The sequence below is a fragment of the Scyliorhinus torazame genome, chromosome 13, assembly GCF_047496885.1.
Source record: "Scyliorhinus torazame isolate Kashiwa2021f chromosome 13, sScyTor2.1, whole genome shotgun sequence".
NCBI classification, from domain to species: Eukaryota; Metazoa; Chordata; class Chondrichthyes; order Carcharhiniformes; family Scyliorhinidae; genus Scyliorhinus; species Scyliorhinus torazame.
The window spans coordinates 41,945,525-41,965,458 of record NC_092719.1 but is presented as its reverse complement, the minus strand read 5'-3'; the positions used below and the strand labels follow the sequence as shown (position 1 = coordinate 41,965,458).

Here is a 19,934-nt window from a genome sequence, read left to right as displayed (position 1 = left end):
ACAACATTCATCCTTCAGTTAACCGCAACATCTCACAGGGGAGGGAAGACTTCATGTCCAGCTGAGACAGATACACTCACTGCAGCAGGCATACCTTCTGCCCAAAGACCTCCATCAGGAGGTCTGAGCTAATTTTGGATTCCGGCTTCACTTAAACGGCATCGGTTTATTCAGACCTTCCCAGAAAAACAGATTTGCTATATCTGTAAATTAGAAATTATTTTACGGTTTAAAAAGTAATACTTACTAAAAGTTATGTTTTTGCTTTTGCATTGGAGACCCTGAAAGAACAAAAACATAATTAGAGATCTTTTCTGCACAGTTTGTGTGTGTGTAAAAGCACGTTTCTATGTGCATGTGGTTAAGTATGTGTGAATGGTGGTAGTGTGCCACAAGATTATCCAGAATCATAATTGCCGTGCCAGCGTGCAGTTTTTACGTGCATGCTGTAGTCGGATGCTATGGATAATGATGTATGAGGCTCCAACTTTCTTTCCATCACTTGGCTGACCAGGAATCTCGCCCACTCTTACCGCCATTACGGTAAAATGAAAGAAAAGTGGGAGCCGGCAGTGAAGCATGTCAGTCAAGAAAGGAAATTGCAAACCCGCCTCTACTGCAAATAAAATTGCTCGGAGGGCAATTGCCTGGGATCACCTTTAATTTCTTTTTATTTATATAGTGCGTTAAAACATCTCTTCGAAGCATCTTAGAACACATCGCACACAATGAATTATTTTGAGGGTAAATGAGGTTTAAAAAAAAAGTTTCACCGAAGCTTAAAACTTTTACTGATCTTCCTCCGTCATACACTGGTGAACCTGCTGCAAACTTAACTAGGAAGTAGTTTACTTTTGCATATTATTGAGGAAGTGGTTCCACACTGTGGTTCAATAGTTTTTTCTTCCATAGGAAAAATACATACCAAAACGATTCATATCAAACTACAAAATGAACACAGCCTGAAAACAGCTCAACATTCATTGCAATAAAAGATCAATAATACACAGCAGAATTGTTCCTCCGTTGAATCTTATCATCCACAATATCTAGGTTATACCACCAGAATATCTAGGCTATAAAGTAGGTCATCTGAAATCAAATTAAAGATGCCATCGAGGGCTTCTGGCATCATTACAAGTGATCTTTTGAAAAGGGAAGGAGGAAGAAAATAAAATAATTTCCCCTTAATGTTGTGCAATACTACAAATATTTGCATTTCGCCAATTTGGTCTTTCAATTCCAAAAGAATACAGACATTTATACAAACTATTTAATAATTTTGGTTTAATTTACATTTAGATGAGTAAATAGTTGAGCTGTTTTCATACAATGGGCCTTGAGAGATGGCCCAAGTGTGCCATTGAACCACACTTCTATCCAAATCATGTAGCCTGTATTTATACACACTATTTTAAGCGAAGCCAATGTACAGATTACCTAAGGCAGGTTGGCCAGCGAACACAAGTGAATCATCATGCCAGCAGGAAGTGATATTGTGATATCCAAATATCCAAGGTTGACTCATGATGCCACTGTTGAGCTTTGTGCTGTAATTGGATCAGCCTCTTTTACTAATGAAAGATATCGCCTGGCAGCAACAAGGAAATTCTGTCAAGGAGTGGATTTTCTTTCTCCCCCAGTCTTTTACTAATACAGAGAATTTACCATACAGCTGCCAATGGCTGTCAAAAATCTGACCATCAAGACACAGTGCTCCAAAGGCACCATTGAAACAGTTTGAGAGATTATACAAGGTAAGTGACCCAATCAGCGAGTTCAAACTCCATAAGAATGTGCTGAGAAGGAGACTTTGTGGCTATCCTTAACTATCAGAAAGACGAGGCAACACGGTGGCGCAGTGGTAGCTCTGCAGTCTCACGGCGCCGAGGTCCCAGGTTCAATCCCGGCTCTGGGTCACTGTCCGTGTGCAGTGTGCACATTCTCCCCGCGTTTGCGTGGGTTTCGCCCCCACAACCCAAAGATGTGCAAGCTAGGTGGATTGAACACGTTAAATTGCCCCTTAATTGGAAAAAATGAATTGGGTATTATAAATTTATTTTTTTTAAACTATCAAAAAGATCGGGTGGCGGTTGCGAGCAGGTTGGCTGCATCGAGTGGAGCTCCCGCCAGTGGCCACTATTTGCAGCGCTTTCGGAGGTTTCCCCGATTCTTCGCCGCCGCTCCCCACCCAGATTATTGTCAGCATTTGGCACTGTTAAGTGTATTCAGTCCCAATTGGGACAATGTGTGATTCGCAAATGTTTGGGGCCATCCCCGACTTGGACACACATGAACGGATAGTGGGGGGATTGGAACTTGGTGCAGGAGCCAAGGTTGGACCCGTCACGGCCGCGCTCGATGGTCCCATCGGGGGGGCGAAGGCGTTGGCTGGGCTGATGGTGGAAATGGGAGGGGTGGACCCTTGGAGGTTTCTGCACCCGAGGGAACGGGAGTACTTGTTTTTCTCAGCAGTCCATAAGGTATACTCGCGGATCGACTTTTTCGTGGTGGGGTAGGCTTTGCTGGCTGGGGTTAAGGAGTCGGAATACTCGGCAATTTCAGTGTCAGATCATGCTCCGCATTGGGTGGATATGGTACTGGAGAAGGGGGTAGCGCAGAGGCCGGGGTGGAAATTAGATGTGGGACTTTTGGGGGACCAAGGATTCTGTGACAAAATTGAAAAGGTAATTGAGGAATATGTAGGTTTCAACTGTACGGGTGAGGTGTCGAAGGCAGTTGTCTGGGAGGCTCTGAAGGCGGTGGTGAGGGGTGAGGTGATTTTGTTTAAGGCCAGGGTGGACAAAGAGGAGAGGTTGGAGCAGCAGAGGGTAATAGATGAGATGTTGGAGGTAGATAGGAGTTATGCAGAAGGTGGGGACCCAGGAAGCTGGAAAAGAGGAAGGAACTACAGGCAGGGGTGTGGGCAAACTGTGCCCTGGCGTGGCAGGGGGACCTGTTGGAATTTTTGACTCTTGCTTGAACTGAGGGGAAGGATGGAGGGGTTCTACAATTCATGGGCATTATTCACTTTCAAGAACTGAATAACATCGAACATTAGTTGGGGCGTATGGGTGGGAGGGGGGCTATGTGTGTTAATGGCGACTATGGATGATCCCTAATTCCTTTTTGTCATTTGTTTGTGTGAACATGCGGGCTAATGTTTGGGGTTTGGTGGGAGGATGGGATCGTTGTTATTGAAATGGGGATTGACATATTTGTTACTGATTATTGTTTATTGTTGGTGGGTGTAAATTTGGGAGAAAATGTGAAAAAAGGAGAAAACAAATAGTTTTAAAAAACTATCGGAAAGATCCTACAAAATGAAGATGATTTGATTGCAAAAAGGGAGAAACAATATTGCCCAAGATGGTCAGGCCAGATCTGGCAGTGTAATTTGAGTACACAAAGGTGAGTACTTTACCAGGGGAACAGGACAAATGGAAGACCATGTGGGATTTGGTGCAGACGATGGACATCAAACGTAAAGTTGAATAAAAGAAAAGAACAGGAGGAATAACAGCATGCTAGTGATAGAGCTGGGGATAGTTTCTACCATAGTTAGATGGTAAAGGGAGAATGAATTGACAATGAATGAGATGTGAATAGAATGGCAAATGAGAACATGATAAGAAAATACGTTGTCCATTATTAAGATGTCGCTGGGTCAAAATCCTAATAGTCCCTTCCTAACAGCACTGTGGGTGTTCCTACACCACATGGACTGCAGCAGTTCAAGAAAACGGCTCACCACCACCTTCTCATGGGACGTTAGGAATGGGAAATAAATGCTGGCCTAGCCAGTTACACCCACATCCCAAGAACAAAGAGAAAGATCTCAGAGGGGATAAGCCTTTAAACGAAGGTGAGGTCAAGGAGGAGGCCGCAAATATAATAGGGGAAGTAGATATGCAAGGCAAAACAGAGTATGGTAGTGGGTGCAAAACACTCCCAAGGACCATGGAATAGGAATCTGGGTGTCAAGAAACATGAATCACATATGCAAGGCTTAGGTGAGGGAAATGGAGAAAAGATTTCAGTGAGTAAATTACTGCAGTGGATGGGGAGGAAGGGGGTGGTGCTTTGCTGGATTACAGCCAATCAGTTTAAAGGAAAGAGGGTAGTGGTTGAGACATTAAACAAAAAAGATGCTGCAGAATTAGGATACAGAGTGGTATAAGAACTACAGATGATGGCCACTCCATTGCCATGGCAATTTAGACAGAGAACTTCTAAACTATTTTTATGGGTTTTTTTAGCTTTGTGTACCAGGTACAATCCTAAACTATTAAATATGTGATGCACGATCAATTGCACAAAGACTAAAGTTGGGTACAACTGTGGCTTTATTAGTCAGATGCGTGGCCTCCTGCTGCAGCTGGTGAAATGGCAGGGCATTGGCGGTCATGCATATTTATACAGTTCTCCGTGGGCGCACCAGCCGGCAGGAGCTACCGGCAAACCTGTAGTGCAGGTCCTACCTTACATCTCCTATTACAGTGGTTCACCACATTCACCCCCTGTTAAAAATGAGTCCGGCAAGGTGACGTGAAACTATATACAATTAGTCCAATTATGTACAGTGGTAGGGAAAGAAAAGTCCATGTTGACGGTCTGGATTCCGTCAAAGGTTCAGCCGGTCCGGTGCTTCGGTGCTTCGTTGGGAGCAGCGTAAGGTGGCGGCAAAGTCGGTGCTGGCGGTGGTGGAGGTGGCAGTGCTGATGCTGGCCAGTCATCGGCGAACTCCGGGAGCGTGCAGAAGTCCTCTTCGTCCTCTTGTGCGGAAAATGGGAGGGGGGGTGCTCTGGTGGGGTCAACATTGGCGGCGCGGTGGGAGGTGGAGGGGGGGGGTAGCATTGGTGGGTGTGTGTGTTGGGGTGGAAGCTGATGGTGACAGGTCCCTGAGTGAGACAGTATCTTGGCGGACGTAGGGGAACTCAACGTAGGCATATTGAGGGTTGGCATGGAGCAGGTGAACCCTGTCCACCAAGGGGTCCGCCTTGTGGAGTCGGACGTGCCTACGGAGAAGGACCAGTCCTGGAGCAGCGAGCCAAGTCGGGATCGACACCCCGGATGTGGACTTCCTGGGGAAGGTAAAAACACTTTCATGGGGTGTGCTATTAGTGGCGGTGCACAATAGTGACCGGATGGAGTGTCGAGCGTCAGGGAGGACCTCCTGCCAGTGAGAGGCTGGGAGGTTCCTGGACTATAGAGCCAGCTGGACTGCCCTCAAACCGTCCCATTCTCCCGTTCTACTTGCCTGTTTCCCCGGGGGGTTGCAGCTGGTCATCCTGCTGGAGGCTATACCCCTGCTGAGCAGGAACTAACGCAGCTCATCGCTCATGAATAAGGATCCCCTGTCGCTGTGGATGTAGGCGGGGAAACCGAACAGAGCGAAGATGGTGCTGAGGGCCTTGATGACGGTGGCAGACGTCATATCGGGGCATGGGATGGCGAAGGGGAATCTGGAGTACTCATCGACCACACTGAGAATGTACGTGTTACGGTCGGTGGAGGGGAGGGGCCCTTTGAAGTCCACGCTGAGGCGTTCAAAGGGGCGGGAAGCCTTCAACAGGCGTGCACAGTCTGGCCGGTAGAAGTGTGGCTTGCACTCCGCACAGACCTGGCAGTCCCTGGTGACTGTCCTTACTTCCTCGACGGAGTAGGGAAGATTGCAAGCTTTGACCAGATGGTACAATCGAGTGACCCCCCGGGTGACAAAGGCTGTCGTGTAGGGCCCGGAGTTGGTCTACTTGTGCGCTGGCACATGTACCTCAGGAGAGGGCATCTGGGGCTCGTTGAGTTTACCGGGGCGATACAAGATCTCGTAATTATAGGTGGAGAGCTCGATTCTCCACCGCAAGATTTTATCATTTTTGATCTTGCCCCGCTGTGTGTTATTGAACATGAAGGCTACCGACCGTTGGTTGTAAGGATAGTGAATCTCTTACGGGCCAGGTAATGCCTCCAATGCCGCACAGCTTCAACGATAGCTTGGGCCTCCTTTTCGATGGATGAGTGTCGAATTTCAGAGGCATGAAGGGTGCGGGAAAAGAATGCCACGGGTCTGCCTACCTGGTTTAGAGTGGCGGCAAGGGCGACGTCTGAAGCGTCGCTTTCTACTTGGAAAGGCAGTGACTCGTCCACTGCGCGCATCCCGGCCTTGGCGATGTCTGCTCTGATGCGGGCAAAAGCGTGTTGTGCCTCGGCCGCGAGGGGGAATTGGGTGGACTGAATGAGTGGGTGGGCCTTGTCCGCATAGTTTGGGACCCACTGAGCATAGTAGGAAAAGAACCCCAGGCAGCGTTTGAGGGCCTTGGGGCAGTGGGGGAGGGGAAGTTCCATGAGGGGGCGCATGCGGTCGGGGTCGGGCCCGTGAAGTCCGTTTTGGACTAGATAGCCGAGAATGGCTAACCGGGTCGTGCTGAACACACACTTCTCTTTGTTGTAGGTCAGGTTGAGAAGAGTGGCAGTGCGGAGGAATTTATTGAGGTTGGCATCGTGGTCCTGCTGGTCATGGCCGCAGATGGTGACATTATCCAAGTACGGAAAGGTGGCCCGCAAACCATGCTGGTCGACCATTCGGTCCATCTCTCTCTGGAAGACCGAGACCCCATTTGTGACACCGAAAAGGACCCTAAGGAAGTGGTAGAGGCGACCGTCCACCTTGAAGGCAGTGTCTGGCCGGTCCGACTTCTGTATGGGGAGCTGGTGGTAGGCGGATTTCAGGTCAATTGTTGAGAAGACCCGGTACTGCGCAATCTGATTGACCATATCAGATATGCGTGGGAGGGGGTACGCGTCGAGCTGCGTATACCGATTGATGGTCTGGAGTCCACGACCATCCTGTGTTTCTCCCCAGTTTTAACCACTACCACTTGGGCTCTCCAGGAGCTGTTGCTGGCCTCGATAATACCCTCCTTCAGCAGTCGCTGGACTTCAGACCTGATGAAGGTCTTGTCCTGGGTGCTGTACCATCTGCTCCTAGTGGCAACGGGCTTGCAATCCACAGTTAGATTGGCAAAAAAGGAGAGGGGATCGACCTTGAGGGTCGCGAGGCCGTAAACGGTAATGGGGGGGGGGGAAAGGGCCCGCCAAATTAGAGGGTGAGGCTCTGGAGGTTGCACTGGAAGTCCAGGCCCAACAGGAGTGCAGCGCAGAGATTAGCAAGGACAGAGGTGGATGTTACTAAATTCTACGCCCTGGACCGTGAGGGTGACTGCACAAAAGCCTCGGATCAGGACGGAGTGGGATCCGGATGCTAAGGAGATCCTTTGATTGGCAGGGTGGACCGCGAGGGAGCAGCGCCTTACCGTATCTGTGTGAACGAAGCTTTCGGTGCCAGCAGGCACGAGGTCGCGAGGCCGTTGATTTTAACCGTCGTCGACGCGGTGGCCAGGTTGTGCGGCCGAGATTGGTCCAGCGTCATTGAAGCGAGCTGCGGGTAGCCATCGGATGCTTCGGGTGGCAAGCATGTGCAGTTCTGATGTCGGGATGTCCGGAGACCCTGGGGGGGTCAAGATGGCGGTGCCCCTGGTGCGCGCATTGTGGGGTTGGGACAAGGTGGCACCGCCCATGGTGCGCACACTGCGGGGTCGGAACAAGATGGCAGCGCCCATAGGGCACACGTGGCCGAAGGGAGACAAGATGGCGGTGCCCATTGGTCGCACATGGACCCGGGAGGAGAAGATGGCGGCACCCATTGTGCATCTGGCGTGGGGGAGGGGACGATAGTGGGCGTGATCACAGTGACTGCGCGGGCCTGGCACACTCTCGCGAAGTGGCCCTTTTTACTGCAGGCTTTACAAACTGCAGTGCGGGCCGGGCAGTGTTGGCGGGGGTGCTTCTGCTGACTGTAGAAGTAGCAGCGGGGACCCCTGGGTTGCGCAGATCGGCATGCGGCGCAGGCGTATTGGGAAGGCAGGGCCCCGGCTGAGGAGGTCTTCGGAGGGGTAGGAAGGAGTAGATGGGTGGGCAGCGCGGCGGGAGGGGTACGATTGTACGTTACGGGATGCGACCATCATGGAGAGCTCCAAGGTTTTCGTCTCCGCCAGTTCAAGCGTGGCCCCTTCCAGTAATCATTCTCGGATGCGGTCCGACGCAATCCCCGTCACGAAGGGATTACGCATGAGGAGATTTGCATGTTCGGCGGCCGTAACGGCCTGACAGTCACAGTCCTGGATGAGTGGAATTTGGGCCCGCCAGAAGTCTTCGATGGTCTCACCAGGTAGTTGCGAGCGGGTGGCGAGTACATGCCTGGCGAAGAGCATGTTCGCCTTCTGCGCATAGTGTTCCTTAAGGAGTTCATTTGCTTTTGTGTAATTCGTGGCGTCTTGGATCAACGGGAACACGCTGGAGCTCAGTCTGGAGTACAGGACGTTTATCTTCTGAGCCTCCATTGGCGCGGGGTCCGCAGCCTTGATGTAGGCCTCAAAACATGCTAGCCAGTGAGTAAAGTCTTTTCTGGCGTCGGACAAGTGCAGATCCAGCTGCAGGCAATCGGGCTTAATTTGGATATCCATTCTGTGGAAAATCTGACTGTAATAAATTGATGCACGATCAATTGCACAAAGACTAAAGTTGGGTTCAAATGTGGCTTTATTACAGTCAGATGTGTGGCCTCCTGCTGCAGCTGGCGAATTGGGACGTGACTGTTACTATTGAATTCCCTTATCACCCGTTTCCTCGATGTCACCCGTTTTCCGTCTCTCCCCCGTACCCAACCAAACAATTTGCCTTCAGTCCACCTCCACCAACAAGACCTTCAGCAACAAGTGATGAACCCTCAGCCTTCCCTGGTGCTCCATTTTTATAGATTCAACATGCAGCTAGTATCAGTGCAGGAAACCAGTATCAGCTCCCTTCCTTCAAGTTGTGATGCTCTTTAAAAGAACAGTCTGCCTTAAAGAGAAACAGAATACACAGGAAGCTAGTAGGGTGGACCCTACTCAGACCAATGCTACAATCAAGTAAGTGAAGAAACATCACAAAGTTTATATGCCACCCGCCTCAGTGACAATGGGCAGTGGCTCGTTAGAAAGCACAATCCTCACACCTGAATACAGGCCATTACCAGTTTCTAACCTATAATATCAGTCAAAGGAAAAGAAACGTGCTCCTTTTTTGAATAAATGGTCAAAAACTTAGACTTGTGAACAAGAGACCCCCCAAACCAAGTGAACAGGCAAAGATGCTGAGTGAAAGCTCTAATCACTTAAAGAAACATCTGCATTAAGTGATGATGTATCATTTGTATTACTGCTAATTGCTTTATACCCTATTTAAATACCCTTAAAGCAGCTGAAAGTGTACGTATCTTGATGGACACTGATTTCGTCAAGACACCGTGACTGACAGAATTTTGTACTCCTGACAACTATATACTATAAAATGGGTTATTTTGAATAGATATGAGTTTTTAAAATCATAGAATCCTACAGAATCCACAGAGTGCAGAGGAAGACCATTCGGCCCATGAAGCCTGCACCAACCCTACCTAGGCTCTCGCTCTATCCCCATAACCCCATTAATTCCACCTAACCTTTTGAACACTAAAGGGCAATTTAGTATGGCCAATCCACCTAACCTGCACATCTTTAGACTGTGGGAGGAAATCCATGCAGACAAGGGGAGAGAGTGCAAATGCCACACACAAGACAATGGCAGAATCGACCCCAGGTGCCTGGCGCTGTGTGGCAGCAGTGTTAACCACTGTGCCAGCCACAATCTGCTCATTTAACACAAAGATCTAATCTACAAGCATGTTTGTTTGGTAATAATCTTCTCAATAGAAAGACTTGCAGTTCAACGGTATCTTTCATGATCTTGAGATGTTACAAAGAGCTTCAGAGAAAATGCAATACTTCTGAATTGTGTAGTCACTGCTGTAACATAGGAAACACAGCAGGCACAGTCTTGTTTCACACACAATGAGATATTGACCTAATGATTTGTTTTTCGGACGTTGGTGAGGAGATAAATATTGGCCAGGACACTGAGGTTAACTACTCTGCTTTTTGAGATAGTCCTGTGGAAACTTTTACATCCACCTTAAAAGATCAGATGGCTTAATATCTTAATTGAAAGATGACAAAAATGCATATCTGCACACATCTATTTTCTTAAACATCCACCTCTACCTCCAGTGTGGTTTCCTTCTTTTGTCAGCTTTTCCCATTATATATTTCTATATCCACGTTCATAATCAGTCGTGCTTTGGCTCTAATCACCAGGTTCGCATAAAATCACTCAAAATGGTTCGAAAATTACTTTTCATCTGTGTTTTTATCTTAACTAAAATTTGCAACATCTCGGATAAGAGCAATAGGAGTTTAACTTGCAGGAATGTAAACCTTTGAATATAATTACATCTCCTATTGCCATTGACAACCTCAGTTTAGAAAGCAAAGAAGAAACATTGAAAGGAAAACAGAAAGGAACAGACGAGCAAGAAAAAGGTAAGCATGAAGCAGAAGAGAAAGAAAGAGACAGGAGCTAAAGATACATAGAAAAGATAGGAGCAGGATGAGGGTGATAGAAACAAAACAGGGGAGAGAGTAACCATAATCTCCAACTTAGGCCGTACAACTCTGGTATGGGATAACAGCATATTCGATTTACTGTTCACATTCCACCATCATTATTACACACAATCATATCTGCAACTCTAAAATTATACCACTAGATGGAGCTTCAATGCCTCTTGAAACTGTAGATTATACCTGTACCTGTGCCCTCAGGGGGAAATTCTCCTGGTCCTGATTTCCAAACCATGGGTCATCTACTAGTTATATTTACAGCTTTGTTACTTTCCACTCTTGGCAAAATATTTATCATTGTTAATTCTCCCAGAGAAAATATGATTCTTAACTTCTATCTCTATATTTACCACGGATCAGAATTTTTTTTCCTTTATTCGTTTCTGGGATGTGGGCGTCACTTGCTGCTCCAGCATTCATTGTACATTCCTGAGGACACTGAAGGGTCAAGAACATGCTGTGGGTCTGGAGTCATCACATGTAGGCCAGACCAGTTAAGGATGACAGATGTCCTTCCCGAAAGGACATTAGTGAACCAGATGGGATTTCTGTTATGAGAATCGACATTGGTTTCATGGTCATCATCAGTTTTAATTCCAGATTTTTTTATTGAATTCTAATTCCACCATCTGCCCTGGCGGGATTCGAACCCAGATCCCCAGAGCATTATCCTGAGACTCTGGATTACTAGTCCAGCCAGAATACCACTACACCACTGCCTCAAATTATATGTCAGCTGCTGTGATAGAACAATAAACAAAAAGATGGGTTAGGACCAAGCAGTCCTGTCGCGGCTACTTTCTTCTCATCTTTGGGAACTGGGTCCAACTCTGAACCTCAAAGCACAAGTTCTGTCTTCATTCTAGCCACAAGATTCCCCATAAAATCACCCAATTTTTTTTCATCTGTGTTTTAATTTCAATAACTAGAACGCGTAGGGTCAAAAACTAACACCTTGGTTTGAGACACTTGACAAGAAAACACTGAAAATCTTTGAAACAAAATAACATTTTGGGAGGGGGGCGGCCGTAAAACATAATAATCTTTATGATTAGTGTCACAAGTAAGTTTACATTAACACTGCAATGAAGTTACTGTGAAAATCCCCTGTTAAAATTAACACAATTTAAACAAACGTTATCAGAGTATAATGGAGATTAAAATAAAATACAGGCATGACTGCAAAATTAACACCGATAGATTTTTTTTTTACCTGAGAACACCTGAGTCCACATTTAGTGATGTCCTCAATAGCGGGACAGCAAAACATGTTCAGCCCCAAAATAGTGAGGAGGCAGCTCAGCCGACTAGAGCAGTTCTTCCAGCGCATTTTGCCTTTGCCGCTTTAAAGTGTGTCATGTAATGCACAGACTCGTTATTTAAGCTGACCGTCAACCTGTAACAGTTTCCTTTTAAGACGACACTTGACTCGCCGCCTCCACATTGCAGCGAAAAGCCAACCCGAAGTCCCCTGCCCCGCCTCCAGACATTCCTGCCTCCTATCCCCTGGCGCTGCTTGACAAATAAAAAGCCGCTCCTTTCAATTAAACGACTTCTTGGAAAAGGTTTTAACAGCCAATCCCGGCCCCATGTTGCTTGGAGCAGTGCGAGAAATACGCAGCCTGTTAGTTACATCAATCCTTGGCATTTTCATTCGACCACTTGGTCCAAAATGTGTATTGAATTCTGAGCAAAAACGTTTCACCTCGTGAAGAGAATTCGCCAGGGGGCTGTGGCATACTTACGGGTGGCTTTTATAGAAATAAAAAAAGCTTTAAGATTGATGTGTCTGATAAGAAAATTCTTGTGGGGAGAAAGAAGTAAACTTGTGTGGTTAAAACCAATATTGTTGAGTTGATACTGATTTTTTAAATATACAATAAAGTTCGTCCATTTTTTGTAAAACATCAAATCTTGTGGGATAGTTCTATTGTTAGAACAGTTCAGATTTCTCTAACTGTTAACAATCCATAGCTGGATGATAACATGGTGGTGAGCAGTTATGTAACATAAAGCTGGAGCGGTGTGTACAAAACAATAGTAGTCACCATTCTCTCTGGGACTTACAAATGAATAAAACATTCTGATTATTCAAAAGACCCACTGAGTCAGCCTGTGCATCTCTCCAAATATGTTGAGAACACTGTGCTGATTGGCAATAAGAAACCATTAAGAGATGCAGAAGTTACAAAATAAGGAGCATGGAAATTCTATGCAAGATCTGCAAAATATATATAGTAAACTCATTTCATTATGTTTTTAGGCTGTGTATACCTAACATTTTTTTAAAATTGCTATTACATAACCAAAGGAACTACATTACAGAGTATTTTCGTCAGCACAGTTCCCGTTGTTTGTCTAAAGTTGTCATTTCTTTCAAGGTAACTGTTCCTTTCACATTACCCAAAAGTGTACCTGTAGCTAGCTGTTGGACAAAATACTGAGCGCCACCAGCATTGCCATGCCAGTTTCAAGAGAGAAGGGGTAAATAGAGCAGCTCAGATTGAGAGGTTGGTGATGGTGGGATGTTTGATATTCAGTTTACAGTAACTGAAGCATACAAATTATCTCTGTGGTTAGCAGTACTGCCTCACAGCACCAAGGATCCAGGTTAAATTCCGGCCTTTGGTTGCTGACTGTGTGGAGTTTGCACGTTCTCCCCGTGTTTATGTGGGTTTCCTCCAGGTGTTCTGGTTTCCTTCCACAATCCAAAGATGTGCAGATTAGGTGGGTTGGCCATGCTAAATTGCTCCTTAATGTCCAAAGATGGGCAGGTTAGGTGGATTGGCCATGCTAAATTGCCCCTTAGTGTCCAAAGTTGTGCAGGTTAGGTGGGGTTACGGGGATAATCTAGGGGAGTGGGCTTAGTTAGGCTGTTCTTTCGGGGAGCGGGTTGAGCAGACCCGATAGGCTGAATGGCCTCCTTCTGTACTGTCGGAATTCTATAGATTATATTGATTCTGTGCAATTTCCAGTTAATAAACTTAACTCATAATGATAAGGGAATACTTCCAAATGTCTACAGTTATATTAGATTTTTTAAATGTCATGGTTTAACCGTTTACAGTTTGAAGTAAAGTCTTGCAACACAGTACAGCTAACTTGTAAATGATAAAATTCTCAAATAAACTGTTCACCTCGGATGAAGTTCTGACTATTTAATAAGAATCTTTATTGTCACAAGTAGGCTTACATTAATACTGCAATGAAGTTGCTGTGAAAAGTCTCTAGTCGCCACATTCTAGCGCCTGTTCGGGTACATAGAGGGAGAATTCAGAATGTCCAATTCACCTAACATGCACGTCTTTCGGGACTTGTGGGAGAAAACTGGAGCGCCCGGAGGAAACCCACGCAGACACGGGGAGAACATGGCTTCCATGATCAATTGATGCTCACCATTCTGATTCACACAGAAAGAATTGTCACTTGGGACCTCACTCCAGCAATGTAGTTCTACCTTCGCTTGAATTGTCGTCTCCAGGTAAGGAAGAAAATCAATGCAGAGGGGAAACTGCATAATTTAAACGTTCAAAATCTATCCAAAGGCTGCCATCTACCTCGCACTGTTAAATTAAAAAAGTAACAATTCAATCATGTATATTAATTTATTGATCACGTCTGCTTTCTCTGCACATATACACAGTTCTGACAAATGTATCTCAAAATGAAATAAAGTGCACCTGCCTTTAAGGCTAAATAGGGTAAGTTCAGCAATGGTTTCACAGAATATATTTCAAACATTTGAGGCTAAACACATGCAAGGCCCTGTAAGTGGTAGAATATTTCTGCTTTGTCACAGAGCATACCTAACCATTATTGAGTAGCAGCAATTCTAGCTCATGTTTCAAAGGTCTAGACCTAATAAATGTTCCAAATAGCTGTGGGTTGTAAGATTTTTTTCCCACAAGGGAACCATCACATGGAAGTCTCCAATCACTGATGAAATGTGTTATATATCTTCTTGGTTCATGGCCTCTGGTGCAACCTTAAGCATATCTTTAGAAGTGTTTTGGAGCATGACTAAATACTGCAGGTTGTTAAATATTTATTTGCATGCAAATTTTAATATTTATGGGAGTGAAGTATTGACCGTGGGAACATTGGCATCTCTAATTGTACATCGAATTGCACATGTGATGAAAAAAGTATTACTCCAGAATTACACTTCATAGAAGAATCATAAAAAACTCTCAGCATTGAAGAAGGTTATCCAGTCGTGCTTAGTCCCACATCACTGTATTTTTTTCCATAATCCTGTACGTTCGTAAATGCACTCCAATTGCATTTACTATGCTAATTTCCAGCCTAAATGGATGTGTATGCTTAATCAGGCTGGAATCATTTTGTCCAATTTACATCTTTTTGATGAACTAATTGATCATATATAATTTCTCCTTATATGAATTAATTATTATTGGACTATAAGAATTATCTACATAATTTTTGAGATAGGAAATGAAGAAGACTTATGAATGTTGTTGCCAAATGGATCTGAGCCAAACCACAGGTGACGCGTGTGACCAGCGAATATAAGGAAAGTACTGCAGGGAATGTCCCATGTTATTTTAGAAAGGACATGTTCGTCAGAATTCTCCGGATGATGGCCTTTGCGTCCCTAGTAGCCCGGTGAAGGATTCTACTTATGTGGAAAGAAGCGAAGCCCCCGGGCATGGAGGCCTGGATAAACGACATGGCAGGGTTCAAAAGACTGGAACAAATAAAATATGCATTAAGAGGATTGGCTCAGGGGTTCACCAGGCGGTGGCAACCGTTCCTTGACTATCTCGTGGAACGATAATGGAAAAACAGAAAAGACAGCAGCAGCAACCCAGAAGGGAGGGGGGGAGCCGGGGGGGGGGGGGGGGGGGGGGGGGGGGATTATTCCGTGTTTTTGTTTTTCTTAGTTAGTTGTTGATATTTACTTTTTGTTTATCTTTTTCCATCTGTTGTCAGTTTAATATATTATTTAAGTAACGTTTAATGTATATTCCTTTATTAAGTTGTAAAAACGGAAAATGTTTGTTTGAAAAACTTCAATAAAATATATTTTAAAAAAAAAAGAATTCTCCGGATGTTGCGATTCAAGTTTCCTGTTGGCAGTGTGCCCACGCCAGCGGGCTTTGCGGTGGTGTGGGGTGGTTACAATGGGAAATCCCATTGACAAGTGATGGGAAGGTAGAATCCCACCGCCACTGAATGGCGCACGGCAAAGAACCAAGCGGCTGGCGGACCAGAGAAACCCGCCCATTGTAAAGTATCTATGGGCTGGATTCTTCCACCCCACCTACCGCAAGATCGCCAAGGGCGAGACACGAACAATGGAGAAGTCCATTGACCTCAGGCGGGATTCTCCAGTCGCCGGGCGAGCGAGGCCGGAGAATCTCGCCCTATATTCTTTTTTCCCCAGAGGGTAATCAATTTAAGCCATTTCTACATTTTTACAATGGGAACAGGTCTTAAGTATGTTGAGCAGATTCCCAACAATAAAAGTTGAAACTGAGGCAATGGACTGCTTTAAAAATTGTTGAATAAAAATTTGTTTGGGGTAGGGGCAGTTGTGTAGAAGTGCTGGGTTCCAATGACCGGTGACTTACAACAACAATTTTATTTGGTGCTCTGAGCACCTTTTACATGCTGTAACTCTGCCCGCAATCCGGGGAGAACTCTCACACTCCTGACATATGACTCACTTAAGTAGCTACGCCATCACGGCATCCAAGTGTCTACTCAGTCTACATCTTCCCTGTTTAGGTTGGGCAACTGGTGGCACTGAGTTGTAACAGCGTGCGCAAAATATTTTACAACATACAAATTGAACAGGGCAAAAGAAACATAACTGTTTACATTGTATGAAACACAGATTAGACTGATGCATAGCCCATCGGGTATCTCCCCCCCCCCCCCTCCCCCCGGCCACACCGTGGGCTGGGCCCCCCTCCCCCCCAGTTGTTTAAAAGATGAGGGCCAGTTGTAGTCTAGTCCGTGGTATAGTCCTGGAACCTTATACTTGGTTTTGTCAAACTCTCCAAGTGTGTGATTGTGCCACTTGGCTGTGCTGGAAATGTACTCGGGCTGGAGTGCTCAATACGGATGATATCAGTTGTTCCTTCAGTGTACCCAGTGGCTGTAGGGCCTGCTGCATAGGCTTCTGGAGAAGCCTCCATTTTCACTGGTGTAAGGGGCCTGTATGTTAGCTGGATGGCCGGGGTATTGTGGTGGTTCCAATAACTCCAGTAAGTGAGACCATTTTTATATGTTGTGGGCACCATCTGAGACTGCCACATCATAGTTTGGCTGCGTGGCATGGCTGTGTGCCACCGCCAATTTATCATTGCCGCGTGTGGTCTGGATCCGAATTGTTTGAGCAGGTGTTATTTCAATCATAGCTCCATGAGGGCGCCACTCAGACTCGTTTCATTATTCAGCTGCAAGAGGTCCTTGGCAATGGGGATTGCAGCCTTGGTGCTCCTGGAGAGCAGTCACTGTGCCAATGAAGGCAGATCCTGCCTTGGCACATTTTGCAGGCTGAGGAGTGCGGCATAGTAATCTGTGTGACTGCGGGCACATTTCTCTAGTGGGTGCTTGGCTGAGCTTGCGTCCATTCCGTCAGCCTGTTAGACTATGGGTATAGGGGGCCGCTCATGATGTGCTCAAAGTCTCATGTGTGTGAAAAGTTCGGAAACTCACTGGGGACAAACTGGTGAGCATTGTCCATCATTATCATCTGAGGGATGCCATGTGTTGGTAAGTGCATTTTAAGCTTTATTCTGACTGTATTACTCTGCATTGAAGCCTACTTGTGACAATAAGCGATTTTCATTTCATTTCATGTCTGGACGGTGGTTGAGTACAAACCACCTGGACTATGAGTCGACAAGTCCAAATGTAGTCCACCATCCCAGTCAAAAATGTCAGTTGCCGTAAATGACCAAAGGAGGTCCGGGACCTCATGTAGGCACGGTGGTTCTTTGGCTTGATGCAGCTAGAGCGCGTCGTATGGTGCACATCTCCTTGTCAGCACACATGAGGGGCCAGTATCGTGATTCCTTTGCTCTGCATACAATTGAGAGCGGCCACACCTTCTGTGCCGATGTTTTGTCTGCCACATGTCAAAAGGTCCACCTGGGTGTTAGGCTTTGGTGCTGCATATGGGTCTAGTTTCTGTAGCATTTGCTTGAGCAATGCTCTTTGCTCCAATGTCAATCTTTACTTTTAGCCTTGCGTTGCTGTAGGCAATGTTCAAGATGGTGAAGATCTCACCCTTCTCCATGGCGGAGTCGACACTCTCACAGCGGAGTGTTGTTGGAAGCTCAATTGTTTTGTTGCTCTGATTGAGCTCCAGTTTGTTTACCTTGTTCATGCTCCGAGCCTTGGAGGACTGACTGGCTGCAATGTGGCACCGGAAGGCTGATGTGGTTTAGATCTGCCGTCTTTTGTAAAATGGTTCCATTTACCACATTTATTGCAGCGTTTAGGAAATGCTAAACATGCAGTTCTGTTCGGAGGGTGATGGCCACCGCATTTAGGGCTGGGCGTGCTATGTACCGCAAAAACTTGTGTTTCCCACCTTAACTCCTTGCTGCTTTTCTCTGACTGCTCATTTAGCAGACAGATGCTGATGGCTGATTGCAAAGTTAGGGTTGTGCCTTCCGAGGGGATCTTCCCGTTCTGCCAAGGGTGACAACCCGTCATGAGTTCCCCGGCAGCGGAGAGCAGGAACAATGGGAAACCCCGCTGACAGCGGCGGGACCAGAAGATCCTGCCGCTGGCCAATGGCAAGACGTCTTCACCACCACAGCACATGCACCGGCGCGGTGCGGGGGGGGCGGGGGGGGGCGGGGAGGGGGGATTCTGCCCAAGATCTTTCTCCTGAAGAAGCTGCTTGTGGACAAGATCACTATGGACTGCACACACAGGTAAAGGTAAAGTCGCCATAGTCCCAGATGATCATAGGCTGCTTTCCCCTTTGAGGTGGAGGGTTCACTGGTGGGTGATTTAACCCGAGGATCACCACACCTCAGGCGAGAGGCAAGGTTGAGAAGGCGGACCGTTCATGAATAACCTCACACACAATGCAATCCTTGACTAACTCATTAGTAAGAGTGCCAAATGAACATTTATTTGCTAAAACATTTAAAGTTGTAATGTAAGACTGTATCGACTCATCAAATCGTTGGTTAGTATTATTAAACATGTGCCTATCAAGTATACTGTTCTTCACTGACAAACAAATGTTCTCAAACATTTTTAACATTATCTCAGGTTCCACTTTCTCCTCCTCTAACTGGAAAACAAAATATTCAAACATCGTGAAGGCCTCAGGGCCCACTAAGTTTAATAAAGTGTATACCTGTACCTTCCTGGATTAGTCTGATAGGCCAGCACTCCTGGTCTCCCTGGAGCGGCACCTAACTTATGACACCTTACGTAGCAGTCATCATGTCATCCACATGACCACTTAGTCTACAAGTTGGCCTTAATAATAAACAGACTAAGGTAACCAAATGTTCCATGAGACATGGAAGCAGAAAGTGTGGAAAAACTCAGCAGATGTGGCAGCATCTGTGGACAGATATATTCAACTCAAAACACTTATTCTGTTTCTGCTTCCAGCATTACACCACAGCTACAGTCATACATTCCACGTTTTTGCAGCACTTCCTGTGTTAATTTCAAATTTCCATCATCCACTGTATTTTGCTTTTCTTCCATAGGACATAATGGTTTCAGTGCTGTAGAATGACGGATGTTGTCTGATAAACGGTAGTGAGGTGAGGCTAGATAGATATTCTGCACTTTTGCTTATTTACTTTTGGGACCGGTGTTTTTTTTGTGCAGAACATTACTTAACACAGTAAAGGCCCTTCCTGTTTGTTCCTGTTTATTCTCTGTTTCTTCCCTTATTTATCGTTTCTTTTATTTCTGTTATTACATTGTTGACCCCTGGATATTTAATGGACCTGTGATTTTATGGCAAAGTAGCCTGTGCCTTTAATTCAAACAGCAGGGGCGGGATTCTCCGACCCCCCGCCGGGTTGGAGAATCGCCGGGGGTCGGCGTGAATCCCGCCCCCGCCGTCCTCCTAATTCTCTGGCCCCCCAAAAATCGGCACGGTGTGAGTCGCGCCACTCGCCTCGGAGAATGGCGGGGTCCGGTGCGACTCAATGGGCACCGGGGCTGCCTGTATTCTCCGGCCCGAGAGGGGCCGAAGTCCCGCCCATCTTTTGCCAGTCCCGCTGGCGTAAATTGGAGTAGGTCCCTTACCGGCGGGATCTGGCGGCGCGGGCGGGCGCCGGGTACTTGGGGGGGGGGCGCAGGGGGATCTGGCCGTGGGAGGTGCCCCCACAGTTGCCTGGCCCACGATCGGGGCCCACCAATCCGCAGGCGGGCCCGTGT

The 19,934-nt window shown here is 46.4% G+C and overlaps 1 protein-coding gene across 1 annotated transcript in view; it reads right to left on the bottom strand.

The window, feature by feature from the left end:
* The window catches only part of LOC140387997 (interleukin-17 receptor E-like protein), a 49,024-nt gene extending 37,019 nt beyond the window's left edge, over window positions 1-12,005 (bottom strand). Inside the window, exons 1-2 of the mRNA XM_072471446.1 lie at window positions 11,752-12,005; window positions 248-281 (exon numbers count right to left, since the gene is read on the bottom strand). Of these exons, the coding sequence (XP_072327547.1) occupies window positions 248-281; window positions 11,752-11,868 (151 nt within the window). The 5' untranslated portion in view covers window positions 11,869-12,005. The remainder of the gene's footprint in view (window positions 1-247; window positions 282-11,751) is intronic.
* Between the last annotated feature and the right edge of the window lie 7,929 nt (window positions 12,006-19,934).